Source organism: Pezoporus flaviventris, unplaced genomic scaffold (assembly GCF_033815535.1).
Source record: "Pezoporus flaviventris isolate CSIRO_AGI_PZ_B2104156 unplaced genomic scaffold, CSIRO_AGI_Pfla_v1 ptg000141l, whole genome shotgun sequence".
NCBI lineage: Eukaryota > Metazoa > Chordata > Aves > Psittaciformes > Psittacidae > Pezoporus > Pezoporus flaviventris.
The window spans coordinates 613,845-628,681 of NW_026892689.1; the positions used below are offsets into that span (position 1 = coordinate 613,845).

At 34.9% G+C, this 14,837-nt stretch overlaps 1 protein-coding gene across 3 annotated transcripts in view; it reads left to right on the plus strand.

The window, feature by feature from the left end:
• The window catches only part of KIAA0825 (KIAA0825 ortholog), a 248,427-nt gene that overhangs the window by 112,487 nt on the left and 121,103 nt on the right, over positions 1-14,837 (plus strand). For all 3 annotated transcript variants that reach the window (XM_061479084.1, XM_061479085.1, XM_061479083.1), the window contains 4 exons: positions 515-654; positions 9,878-10,066; positions 11,566-11,799; positions 13,578-13,986. In XM_061479084.1, coding sequence (XP_061335068.1) covers positions 515-654; positions 9,878-10,066; positions 11,566-11,799; positions 13,578-13,986 — 972 coding nt within the window. The remainder of the gene's footprint in view (positions 1-514; positions 655-9,877; positions 10,067-11,565; positions 11,800-13,577; positions 13,987-14,837) is intronic.

Sequence of the window (14,837 nt, forward strand, 5' to 3'; positions counted from 1 at the left end):
TCATTTAGCCAGTCTAATAGTTCAGGTAGGTTTTTCAGGATGTGTAAGCATTGGTCAACCTAATGTGGCATGTTGCAGCCCCTTTGAGCATTCTCTGTTTTTTAATTAAGAGCTTCATATACTTCATCAAGGACATTTCAGAGCTCTTGCTAAGCAATTAGTGTAATAGTGAACTAAAGACTAATAGCCTTAAATTTATTCAAGCACAAAAAAAAAAAAATCCTTTTTGCCTGGTAGAACAAGGCAAACATGCTTCCATGAAAGAGATGTGAGGTTGCTTTGTATTAGTTATAACTTTGGCAGACAACCAAATGTTAATTTGCTTTTAGCTAGTTGAAATTAAATGTAATTCCTTCCCTGAGCTGCCTTAAAGTAAGCAAGCATGAAAGCGTTTTCAGAGTAATCTGAGAGGAACTGACATTTAAGTGAGTTAGCATTACATCTGCACTATAAGGATATTAATTTCATAGATAAATTAACTACATTATTCTCTCTTTATCTTACATTTCGAAAGGACTCCATCAGCCACAGAAATGGCAGCCCAGGGTCAGCTAAAACTGCTCTTATCCCAGCCATACTGCAACTTGAACTTGCTTTTGGAAACATTGCTACATCATGATTGTCTCTTAGTAAAAATTTTACTGAGAAGTTCAAGTAAGTATTTATACTGTCAATCCTTATATTGCTGAGAAATACAAATCCATTTTTAACAACTTGAATACTGCAGGAAACCTGTCATGTGTTTTTTGGGGGGATATTGGGTATTTTGGATATATGTATACACGCATACTCCATGTATATAACTATAACCTACCTGGTTAGTAAGTGACAAGATTTAGACTTCTGTTATTTTTTGTGCAATATGATACATGAAATGTACAGAAAAAGTACGTTTTTGGGGGGTATTCATTTTCCAGTAGGGCATACTTCTTGAATGAGTAAAAAGAAAGAAATTATTATGTTTTACAGTCAATCTGAATATTCTTAGTTTCAAAACAGACTGTGACTTGATAAAATAGACTGTAAAATTGTAAATTCAGAGGAGTCAAAATAGATTTTAACTTAACAGAACTTTGATACCATAACTGCTTCACACAGGTTTTTAAAAGTGTGGATTAGCAGTCTGAAAGATCACTTTCAAAATTGTTTCAACAGTGAAAAGCTTCTTAGAGGTTTTGTTGAAGTTGTTTTAGGTTTGTCACTGTAGGCATTCTAGAAGTGCGTTTATATGCTTCCTCTTGTTAATACTCTCATTAATGGCACTATGAAAGTAGAACAAATAAAATAATGGTTCTACAAGCTTTTTTCTTTTTATTCTGCTAGCACTGTGTTTGAAACAACAAACTTTATCACATCTTTTTTTTAATAGCTTCTGGATGAAATGATCATATTGTTGAAAAGCTAATGGTATAATCGCTTTTGACGTAATTTTGCCGTAATAGTGAATGAGAGTTTTGGTTCCTGTCTTTCTTTAGCAAAAGAATTCTCCCTACTTAGAAAAAGAAAAAACTGCTAGGTTCACATAATAGTAGATAAAACATAATTTAGTTCTGTCATTTTAAAATGGTCTAACATTTGTCAGAGGTACAACTTTGCTTCCACCCACTTCTGTCATGCATCTAACTGCAAACTGCACTGCATCTGCTTGCCTACTCAGATACCTGTCGTATTTTACAAAGACTAACAAATGTTTGATCAGGATTGTATTCTTACCCTAGTGTTATCCAGTACTGTATTTTACTAGCTGCTTAAGTTATCACAGGTATTAAGTGACAGAATATGTTAATCTATTGACTGACCAACCTCCTGAGCTTCAGGGAAATATACTACTTTGAATTAGAAAATGTGCTATTTACACAGACTTTATTAATGTAACTACAACATTGGTATGAATAAACTTTCAGTTTAGATTAAGTTGAAACCTGCAATGATCCATAACTTCTAAATTAATTTCAATGGGGTTAATTATCTAAGGATGAAATTATTGTATTCTTTATTCCCTCTCCTATGCAGCAGCTTTGTGATGCTATATAAAGTATTGTTTTGTTCCTATGTGATCTGTTATATATTAGTACAAGGAAAGTTGGACTAACAAGCCATACCTTAGTACTAGCAATGACAGTTTTGGATTCTTCTGTTCAGTAGAATAAAAGTCTTAAAGAATTATGTACTCATCAACACTAAAATTTTGCAATGTGAAAACAGATTAAAAGCGAAGTGTACTGTAGTTTTTTAGTTATTTGCTGTAGCAATAACAAAACTCCCTCGTATTTAACTACATTATGAGAATTTTTTTCATGTGAAAAGAATTCTCACGTTTTAGTTTATTTTATACTTAGTCTTTCTCCCTTTTAGAAAGCAGGCCAGAAGGCAAAAATTCTTTATGAAGAGGTGCTTATATGTGGAGTTTTTTGGTAATGATACCTTTTTATTGTATGGTAGCAATATTTGGGGATAGTTGCAGTAAGCACCATGCAAACACATTTAATTTAATAGCATTCCCATTGTTCTTACACAGTTGTACCCTGGTAAGTGTTACAAATAATGTATATTCCCTGTCACAATATGGAGTATTGTTGGTACTGACTAAGTTGTCTCAGTAGAAAGAGTATTTTGGCAGAATGCATGTATACATGATTTAGTGTTGCTAAATATTACAAGGTTACCATATTTGTTGACACTAATGAAGCTCCATGTATGTAACTATAACCTATCCAGTTAGGGAGGTGACAAGATTTAGACTTTTGTTATTTTTTATGCAATATGATATATGAAATGTACATAAAAAGTAAAAATCCTCAAATGTGAAGTTATTGCATCAAAAATACTAGAAGAAATATATCAGGATATCCAAAACTGCACCACTTATTTGTCTCCAGGGAGTGTGACCACTGGATAAAAGGCAGGTTTGAAAAATAGAGTTGAAAGATTGGATTTGCATTTTGCAACTCTATAACTTAAACTATGAGTCTAAATAATGTAGGTGCATTGAATTACAGTTAATTACAGTTCCATGTAATCCCATATAGGGATTTTTATAGGGGAATATATAATACCCCTAATAATATAGGGGTATTATAATATGATATATATAATATATAATATAATATATATTATATATAATATAATATATAAATCTAATATATGTATTATATATATACCAATATTTAGAAAATATCTTCTAAGAAGACATATTCTTGCATGAGTGAAGGGGCTATGGTCCTTTGCTGTGCCTTTGTGGAGGGAAATAATGAAGGTAGCTGGTACTGTGTTAATTTTCTGGCAAAACAAACTGTTTTGCAATTTTCTTGGTGACCTTTTTTACCAGAATGGCTTTCTCAGCTATGGTTGTGAAAAAAAAAATTGATTATTTTGACAAGCCACAAATAATAGGGGAATAAAGAAAGTGGTGCTTGCATGATATGAGTTATTCAATCCAGCAGATGACGATATGAAAATAAGAAGGGTGAAAGTGAGCTCTGAGATTCTCTGCTGGACTTGCTGTAAATGCACAGCATGCCAGCAGAACAGTCAGTGACTTCTCATTTGAGAGTCTTTATTTCCAGGAACCAGGACTTATTCTCTGCATAAGAAAGCAAAAAGCAATAGCTTTATTGAATTACACTAGCCCAACACAGGTTTAATACTAAAGGGAACCTTGTCAGTCAGCAGACACCTAGCCATTTATCAATAGTAGACAGAAAGAGTTTACTGAGAAATTGTCAGCAAGGCACATTTGAGTCCTTCAATCAGTCCTTGGGCCTCATACATAGTTTTGTTTAAGTAGAGATGATAGTGCCAAGTTAATGCTGTACAACAGAAAAAACAATGTATTCCCTTTTTTTAAGACACATTCCCCCCCCCCACACACCTTATTCATAGCAGTGAATGCATGAGAGTCCAGTTGTTACATGTAATTTTCTACACAAATTTAAAGTGAATACTGGCATGTGGAGATAAATTGGAAGAAAACTGGCTTTCACAGTAGGACAAGGCCATTGGCAGTTTCACCTAATGTTTTTGGATGGCACAATGCATAATCTAGAGACTAATGTAAGAGGGTATTGTACAGTTAAACCTAGATTAAATGCTGGTCCCCACTAAAACTTAGTGGCATTTGCAAATATTCTGTGATAAATTTAAGGCTGCAAAACTGAAATTGTACCCAAAGAAATGTGAGATACTTCAAAAAGAGATAATTTAACTAGCATACCTAAGGAGGGTTAGGAAAGGAGGATTTCCACTGAGAAAAATAAAACTGTGTGGTACTGTAACAGCCAACTCCCCAGACACTAATAGATACAAAGAGCTTTCTGCTGCTGTGCTTTTATAAACAGGTTTCTGGCAAGAGAAATTACTTGAAACTATATTTGTCAAATGGAAGGATGTTTTTCCCTCACCCCATGTCTTTGCCCCTTGTGAAGTAGCTCTTTAACCACCACAATGTATAATGTGGAATTTAAGAGTAAGTTTTAAGCACTAGTTAAATTTTAATTAAATTCAGTTTAATTAATTAAATGTCAGTCATTTAAATGTAAACAACATTGGTTTTTCCAAGTTACCCTTAAAAAATGGTGAAAAGTGGTAGCTTTACCAACTGACCTCACTCAGGAATCAGACTGTACTTTTAGTGACAGTAGTGAGTTACTACTAAAAAAAAAAGTACATTCCTTTAATAATTTACCGGCTCCATTAAAATCTTGACCATTGGCAAAACCTCTACAACAGTTCATTTCCAGTACTCGAAGTCATTATTTTTGTACTTCTTGAAATAATTGTCCTCCTTAGGAAAGCACAAGTCTCTTAGAGGCATTTATATTCTTGTGCAGAGATAGCTCTCTTCACAGATATTTGTGGGTCATCCAGGATGAAGCTTGTGAGTACAGACTTCAGAACACCTAGAAGTTTTCTTAGCTTCTTCATGATAGCAAACAGTATCATGGTAGCCTAACAACAAAAAAATCAAAAGATTACATTAAAAGTGACATCCACTAAAAATACCTATCTGACCAGCAGACTTATTGGGTACTGTACGTGCGTAACCAATGTGGTAAAATGGTACAAGGGTTTACAGGTGTCCTGTGCTTCCATCTGGAAGATCAACAGAAAAGGGACCATAATCAGATACCTTACTCGATACTTGATGACTTTCCAGCGATAAAGAAAACAGTGAACAGATTTTATGGACATTCTGAAATGCTGAAAATGAATTTCCATGTGGACTTACTGGAGCCCTGCTGAGAACCACATACCTGCTTTTGACAAAATGTAAAGATAGGCTCTGTGATATATCTGTGACTGTGATATATCTGTGATAGATTTCAGATAAGCCATTAACCTGGAGATTCATTAATGGAAGGCTCATCTCAGTTGAAAATAAAATGTTTAGGGAGAAAAATACTAAGAAAGTCAAATGAGAGTAAATTTCTATGGGATTGGTGACATATATAGCCGCAAAAGTAGTATGCTGATTTTATGGGCAGATGTTAAAAGTTTGTTAAAGTCTTTTTGACTTGTGTTGATCTTTTTAGTTGTCACAAGTGCGGGATTTATTGGATTTACAGGTAGCAGCTGATACAGAGGATTATTTCTTTTTACTAGATTGAAATGGGTAGGATAAAGATCTGTATTTCATTAGGATAGAAGTAATACATTCTAAAAGTTCTTTTTGGAATTAAAAAATAAAATAATAGACTTTCTGCCAAAATAAAGATATATTCAAAGTTACAATAGTCTAGCTGTCAAGACTGACTGGAGAGTGATTGCATTGGAGAGGACCAATTCTATAAGAGACAAGTAAAATGATCTACCAGAACAGATGCAGAAAAAGAATAGAAAAAAAAATGCCGGTAACAGAAGAAACACTCAGAATACAGTGCAAAGAGGAAACTAGTGCAAAGTGCTTGCTGAAATGTTTGGTTCTAAACAGATACAATATATCCTATTTTGCATTTTTTTATATCCTCATAAGCTGCTGTGATTTAAGCTATAAAGAAAGTAGAGGTTTTATGAGCTTTGCAAATAAAAGAACTGTATAAGAAATAACTTGTGCCATCTTCAGTTTCTGTTCCTAAATGAAATAGCATGTATAAATTTTAATTTTGACTACAACTTTTGGTCAAAAAAGACAGCATGACTGTTTATATCTTGTCTGTCTTGTAAGGATTCACTAGGGAAGGAGTCATCTAGAATCAATAACAGATTTTCTACATTCAGTAAAATTCATTTCATGGCTAAACCAGTAGCAGATAAGAGCTGGATGAGTGTGGTAATGTCAGCAAGTTACTGGGAAGTATTTCTATCAGTGAGAAAGAAATACGGATAAATTATGCTTCCCCCTGAAGATACACTTTTAAAATACATGGTACTACCCCAAAAGGTTAAGTTCATTATTTTGTCCTAGGATGAATGATACATTGTGACTGGCTAGGATGTAGATGTTATTCATTCAATACATAATTGTCTTTTAAATGTATTTATTAATAATATGGATATTTTAATATACTTGATATCCTCTGTGCATATGGAACATTATAGAATCATAGAATAGTTAGGGTTGGAAAGGACCTTAAGATCATCTAGTTCCCACCCCCCTGACATGGGCAGGGACACCTCCCACAAAACCATGCCACCCAAGGCTTTGTCCAGCCTGGACTTGAACACTGACAGGGATGGAGCATTCACAACCTCCCTGGTCAACCCATTCCAGTGCCTCACCACCCTTACAGTAAAGAACTTCTTCCTTATACCCAATCTAAACTTCCCCTGTTTAAGTTTTAACCTGTTACCCCTTGTCCTATCACTACGGTCCCTAATGAAGAGTCCCTCTCCAGCATCCCTATAGGCCCCCTTCAGATACTGGAAGGCTGCTATGAGGTCTCCACGCAGACTTCTCTTCTCCGGGATGAACAGCCCCAACTTTCTCAGCCTATCTTCATACAGGAGGTGCTCCAGTCCCCTGATCATCCTCATGGCCCTCCTCTGGACTTGTTCCAACAGTTCCATATTCTTTTTATGTTGAGAACACCAGAACTGCACACGATACTCCAAGTGAGGTCTCACGAGAGCAGAGTAGAGGGGCAGGATCACCTCCTTCAACCTGCTGATCACGCTCCTTTTGATGCAGCCCAGGATACAGTTGGCTTTCTGGGCTGCAAGCGCACACTGCCGTCCCATGTTCATTTTCTCGTCAACCAACACCCCCAAGTCCTTCTCCTCAGGGCTGCTCTGAATCTCTTCTCTGCCCAGCCTGTAGCTGTGCCTGGGATTGCTCCCACCCAGGTGTAGGGCCTTGCAGTTGGCATGGTTAAACTTCATGAGGTTGGCATCAGCCCACCTCACAAACGTGTCAAGGTCCCTCTGGATGGCATTCCTTCCCCCCAGTGTATCAACTGAACATTAGACTATATGAAAATAACAAACAGCAATTTTCGTTAACAGGTGCCTAACCATATAGCCATATTTGTATATGGATGTAAGTCCTGCTAAAATGAGAAAGAAGCATCTACTTTGAGCTACCTATAGGAGCTTTAGATTCCATTCACAGGTTAGCTTTTGATACTGAAATGCAGTGAGCAGAAAAAAGAGAAATATATAGAGGTAGGCATCAGTGGGCAATAGGTATGATGCCTATTATGATGTTTAACAGGAAGGCTGCATTGGAGTTGAAACTAGGATGAATATTTAATGTTATGACAGGTGAGCTAATAAGTGTTAAAGAAAAATTCTAAAGCAAGAGAAATCTACCTACCATTCTGTAGACTCCTAATTCGTAATATTTAACCAGCTATACTGATCAACTTTCTAAACCTTTCAGCCAGCTGACATTATCTTTTTAAGATCCCTTCCAACTTGAACTATTCTATGATTTTGTGATTCTATGATCTATGCTAGTTTAGTTGTCAAAAAATCCATTTCAGCTTGAGCTTTGAAAGGTCAGATATTCTTCCAACGTGGGCAACATTCATTTAAGGGTAAAACAAAAGAATAAAGCTAATGAAAGCTTACATATCTTGTTATGTTTCACCTCAGAATGGTTTCCCAGTGGATTCCTGAATGTCTTGGCTGAAAAGCAGACTTGTATTATACACTAGTCATAAGAAGATATGTATAAACCCCTACAGAATTCTTTTATACTTCTTTCAATTTATCTAAATTTACTTGTAGAACTAAGTTCATTAGAAAAATTATTATGAAGTTGTGACTCAAACATTCCATGTGGCACGATCATAAAAGAAATTTAGGCTTCGTTTCATGTCATAAACCCCTTTAAACAAAGCAATAATGCCATTTCCCATCATATTCTGTAAAGACAGTTTAAATAGTATTTAAAATCTCAGCAAATCCTCCTCCCTAGAATTTGATTAAATTAATTTTAAAAAATCCCTATAGTCATATAATCAAAGTTAATTCAAATTTTCATCTCAAAATTTGAATAGCTCTGTGGTTTTCTTTTTTAACGGCTTTTTCCTGCTTTTTTGGTTCTTTCTTTTGTCACATCCATATTAGACAACATATCACTGGTTTGAGTGAATTAGTGGAATTCGTTTGATTCTCCAGATACTCTGAAGCATCTGGCATTGAAAGGTCTCTCAGCAAAGTATGCTGGCTTACTCAACCCACAGGAAGAAAAGCTGACTAAAAAAAAAAAAAAATCTTACCGCTAATCTGTCTCCTGCCTCAGGGAAAAAAGCCCGCAGCTTGTTGGTTATGAAATCACTGATCTTCTTTTTCAGCTTTCTATATCCTATGGGCTGTTTCTATCAAGGCTGCATGCTACCCAGGCTGAATGGTTTGCAGTAATGTGTGAATTAGATTCTAGGAATTCTAGAGGAGAGTAGAATGAGATTCTTTTAATTTTACAACATTCTCAAATCATTCAGAGCTGGGTGGAGACCATCAGTTTTCCACTGTGGTGTATTTTGAAGGGTGTTTGAACCATTACAAACCACAGTTTAGAAATATAGTCTCCCATCTTTCTCCTGCAAAGGTTGCGAAAGGTAAGGGCAGTCAAACGGTCATAAACCAATGACATTTTCAAGCACTGTTTTATCTAAATTTCATGTTTGCAATCTAGAAACTTAAGAGTGTTTAACTGGTTCCGGCTCTGGTCATTTGTTATGACTGTTAACATCAAAAGCATTTTCCACATTTTGGCATTAGCATAACTCAAAACCACTGAGTTGCATTGGTTCAAAGAGGTTTGAACACATTATTATCTTTCAGCTGGGAGAATGTTTTGTAAGGATTATGAAAAACAGAAATGCGTGTTATGTGAGGTATTAACCACTCAACTCTATAAAAATCACTAGTTGCCTTTAAAAACATACATATCTGTATCTTAGCAGGGCTGAGATTTTGTTTTGTGGAACTGATTTCTTCTCAGTTTCATCTTATACTGAAAAAAGAAGACAACCCATTCTGGGGAGTATGCAGCTGCTACTGTATTATATTTTATAGAGTTCAGTTACTTCGTATGACTAATATACTGATAAGAGGAATTAAGTAATAATAACTTTTTGACTGTGGTTCTACAGAAATAGTACAATTTACTTCTGATTAGTATTTATCAAATAATCAAATTCCAAACATATACTGAGCGTGTTTTGAAATAGCCATATTCCATAGTTTGTAAACATGCTTCAGTCTTTTTTTTAATGGCTACGTATAATTCAGGAAGTCAAATATCATTATGCAGAGGAAGATCAAATTTCAGTATCTGCAGATAGTATAGTATAGATAATACAGTATAGTATCTACAGTATTATTGTTTGAAATATTAGATACAGTTTGCAGTTCATTTTGACTAATACTATCTATTACTGTGAACTTGAATTACTTGAAAATTATTGTAACCATGGTTTTCTTTATTTTTAAGGAAATGAAGTATTGAATCGTCATGAGCAGAGTTCTCTCTTAGAACAGATGTATAGTAAAGAGCCTACTCTGATTGAAACAATCTTCAGAGTATTGTCTTACTGCACTTTATCACCCAAATCTCTTGGCATTGCTTTTGAGACCTACATGGAAAAAGAGCAGTTGTGGAATTGCTTATACAATATGACAGGTATTTTATGTAATAATAAGTATTTAAAATCTAATGTTAAACCTAGTAGTCAGTTTTTTGATATATAGTACATATTTTTTTTACCTTAATAAATCAGATGTAATTATAGTAGTTTACTTCAAAATTGTAGTATAATCAAAGTCTTTTGAGCAACCAGCTCATGGTAGGAGTGATGAAAATTTTGAAGACAGCAGAGGTTATGGAGCAGTATGGTCGACCAGGAGCCTTATTTCCTTGTGTCTGCCGAACCAGCATGCTAGCAGCAGATCCTTTTTGTACCTCTTTATCAGCACAGGTTCTTTTTCTCTGTGCATTTAATGACTCTAGACCTTTGCCACGATTTAAAAGTAAGAAACAATTAAAAGAGTGGAAAAAGGAAGGACTCCTATTGGGGGAGAAGTAGTCTGATGGGCATATAAACTCCACTGTCAACAGGCAGGCAGGCGCCTCATTTTCCATGGAGTAGGAGAGCTGTCCTCACAATTAAAGCATCTGACGCTGCCCTCAAGGAAAAGCAGTATTCAACCAGAGAAAAGAGGTGAGGTTTAGAAGGATGATCTTGAAATGTTGATAGATAAAATGCAGGAAAGCTCAAAAGAAAAGAAAGAAAATGGGAGAGTGTAAGAGGGGACACAGAATTATGAATATCACAAAATAAGAAACAGTTGTGGTAAAACTGCTCAGGTACTCCTCAGAGAAAAATGGGATTTCAAAAGTAGCAGTCTATGGTGTAAGAGAAAGCAAAAAAAGAGAAACATTGTATGGAAGCTTCCAGAAAGGCCATGTAAAAAAAGAATGAAACTTAGACCAGCAAAAAGTACAAGCAAAATAGAGGAAAGGACCTAACATATCAAAAGACACCCCTCTTATGTCCTTCAGCCCTCTGCCTGACACCTGCTGCTCCTCAATTCTCTGTGGTATTAAGAATGTGGAGAAGATTGATACTTGTTGTAATGTATTTGTAACTGCATTTGGGTGTTCTATTTTCAGCATGCAATCTCTGATAATACCCTATGTCTCTGTTAATGACTGTCATTCGTATGCATTTTTGTTTCCAAAATATCTTTTCTTCCTTTGCTGTTCCCTAGTGTAACAGTTGGAGTATCTAATAAACGCAACTGCATTAATATTATCAAGACAAGGAAGTAGAAAAAAACCCAGTTATATCTATTTGCCTCATTGATGTCTAACAAGTAATTAAATTTATTCCATATGAAAAGGAAGATGTCAACTTAAATTAAATTTTTAGAAACATATTGAAGGAGAAAGGAGGATGAAGGAAATAAATGAAATTGCGTTTTTGGCAGTACTGTATTAAGATGGTACAAGATGCTATGTTGTTTTGGTTTATTTTCTCTAATAGGTCAATAGGTCTAAGTTATTATGACTCATAATGTTGTTACTTTTCTTTCCATATGAATTCTGAAACACTTTTTCCTGAAACAGATTTACACAAGTGACTACACTTACTGAATATTTAATAATTTTTCCTTCTGAAGTTTCCAGTTGTTGTGAGTCGGAGCCAGAAGTTATCAGATGCTTGAAGCTGACTTTGATTAATTCAGTCAAAGGTATTGTGAAGCAGATAATTTCTTTGATGCATTCATGGGAGGCAACAGAAAACTATGGAACATACCAGCACAAGCAAATAGTGCCTGAAAGTTTACTGAAAACGGTTCCAAAGGAATGGAATTATACTCCTCGGGAAATGAAGAGAAAAGAATCTGGGAAATGTGGGTGAAATTTATACACTGTTTTATCATTTGTCATAAAAGCTTGTTACTGCTTTAATGAGTACATATCAAAATTAGACAGAGTTCATGAGTGTTGCAGTTTGACAATGAATAAAATTATTTCCAAACATCCTGTGTGGGGTTTTTTTTTCAAAGCACTTGGCATTAAAATTCAGTTATTCATTCTTGAGCCTTACACCAATGCATACACAAACAAGCTTTTTAAAATAAGTATTGTAGTACTGATAATAGTAGTACTGAAAATATTTTTAGCATCTGGCAGTAATAAGTTATGATTCAAGGCAGACTAAGGTATAATATCTACACTCTTGTCTTAATGGCTGTAACCAGTTCTTAGTTATCTTTTCAGTCAGGACTGTTTAAATTTAGATACATAATGCTGACTGAAATGATAACAACTTATCCCAATTTTATAACACAGCAATTTGTGTTTGAATAGTGCTGAAACTGTTACAGAATATGATGCTGCTGGGTTGTTGAAACAGTTACTGAAGAAAGAGAAATAATGCATGTAATAGGAGATATTTTGAAGGTTAGATGTAAAGCTGATTTCTAGTATATACTTTCATAGTCTACAGTGCCTAAAGCCTCCGTCATTTCAAAAGGGTAACTTTTGGAAAGATTTCACCATAAATTTTTTGCCACCAAAATATTACCTGAAGATTTTCACTACAGTACCATCACTGCAGTATATTCTGGCATAAAGTTTTGAATATGTAGATTGAAGGCAAGCCAGAGCATCAATCCATTCTTTCTTTCTGTGTATATTCTCCTCAGCATATTGAGGCATATTTATGCAGCAGTGTGCTCACTGCACTCTTACTGCAATATCACTTTAATCCAGAACTACTTGTATGTCAATTTTAGGATACTAGTAAGCCTGAATTGGTATGCAAGCTGAGACATAAGACTCAGACTTGGTCACAAGTTAAACTGGCTGTTGGACACCTAGAACAGATCTAGCAGTTTGGGGAGTTTGTGAGTTTTTTTCTGTGTGTGTGTGTGGTTTTGGGCTTTTTTATTGTTTGTTTTTGAGGTTTTATTTTAAGAAGTTGACAATACAGATGCAACGAGTCAGGGTTTTTCTTGTTTTACCAGGGTTTTGTTTTGGTGATTTTTTAAATTACTCCACATTGTGGATCACCTTTTGGTGTATTTTTTCGTTTGGGTTTTGAGCACCATATTTAGTGTAGTTTCTTCTACTTTTAATACCTGGAATGTTTAAAATGCTGTGCTATATAGCATGCATGCTTATGTGAAAATTGATGAGTCAAGTTTCGTAGGGTTGAACATAGAAAGGGATCAATAAAACTGGGGAAAAGATAATAAGAGAAAACTAAAGATTAAGAATGTATGTAATATCCTGAGATATGTAGGACACTGCTCCATTCATGAAGTTCTAAAAATATTACACTACAATTTCAGAAACAACTTTTTTACCATTCATAACAGCTGGGTGTTGTCTTTTTCATTTATTTTGTAATAACTGTGCACATCAGGACTAATTATTAAGAGACTCACAGTCTGAATTCAAAATTTTCTAGGTTCTCTGGTTTAATTCATGTTATTGTTTAGCTTTTGTGGGATTTATATGGAGGGAGCACAATAGAAATCAAGCTACCGTGTTGAGTACTTAAGCTTTTTACCCATTTTCCGTACAAAAGAAAGTTAGAAATTATCATACAACATTCAGAAGCATGCCGTGATAGAACTAGAATGTTAATGTTAATCATATCTTCTTTTCTTTCTTTTTTAAGGCTTCACAAGGCTTGCAGCTCAGGCAGTATCTATTGTAATCAGCAAGTTACCTACAGTGATTGCATGTTTGCCTCCCCCAATTAAGTACTTCTTTTTTCTGGCTGAGAGAAAAATGTCAAGAAACTTTGCTGAATTGAAGAAAGCTGGTCTGCTTGTCTGGAACTTGATTGTAATTATATGTCGAATATTTGAGGATGGAAATACTGCAGAACTCTTAACAGGTGCAACACTTGACAGATGGAGCAAAGAAAAACTCAGTTTAATTCATGTGTGCTTAGAAAGTCTTATGGGAAAACAGAAAAGTGGCCCTAAGCAAGTGATCCAGAAGGTTATACAAAATATTGAACAGCAAAGACCAAACTGGATTGAAAGCCAGTTGCTGAAGGCAAGAAAATTGAGCATGGACAGGTAAGAACATTGTATTTTTCAAATGCTATGTTTTTTGGTTTTTATTTTACTGAGTATTCCTGTGTTTATGGCTATCATTCAATTTCATTAAAAAAAAAAAAGTGAATTTATTAAATTGATTAGTTCTTAATATTGATGGCTTTTGGAAAATTGTCTTCATAGTACTCAGAGATTTCATATTTTCATTATTATCCAAAAATATGGACAATTTAATTGGTGTATCTTTCATAATGTGAATAAGTATGCTGACTAGAAGGCACCACAGTGCATTTATAAATTAGTTTTTTTACAGTGATTAAATTAAGAGTGACTATGAAAAGCTTTCGGTGTTCATGTGTGATTAAATAGTAAGCATACTTCCTTTTAAAAGACAGCAAACCCTGAGGGCAAGTAGGGTATATCAAAACAGGACTAAGAGAATACCCTGCTCTGCCTTTCTGTGGGAATATCAACCTTCCCTGCAGATTTGACATTAAAGTCCAAGAGTTTGGAAACTTTATAATGATTTTTCAAGGAGTTTTGTTCATGTCAAAGTGATCCTAGTCCTGTCTGGTTTAATGTTGAATCATGTACCATTTTGTAAAAATATGATTTATCAGCTCTCCAATATTAGATTTATTAGAGTTACAGGACTTACTGAATTAAGTTGTTGACTACTCAAAGTAAGACTGCTTTTTTACAATTAGTATTCTTGAAGGTTGCAGTTGTTGCTCTCCTGACAGTAATTTTTCATACAAACAAAGGATATAGTGATGATAGGTCGGAATCACCAATACCGGTGAACAGACTTTCATACAGTTCTTCAAGGGACAGTATCCTGTTTCTATGAGGAGTCAGTTGACATGAGTAGG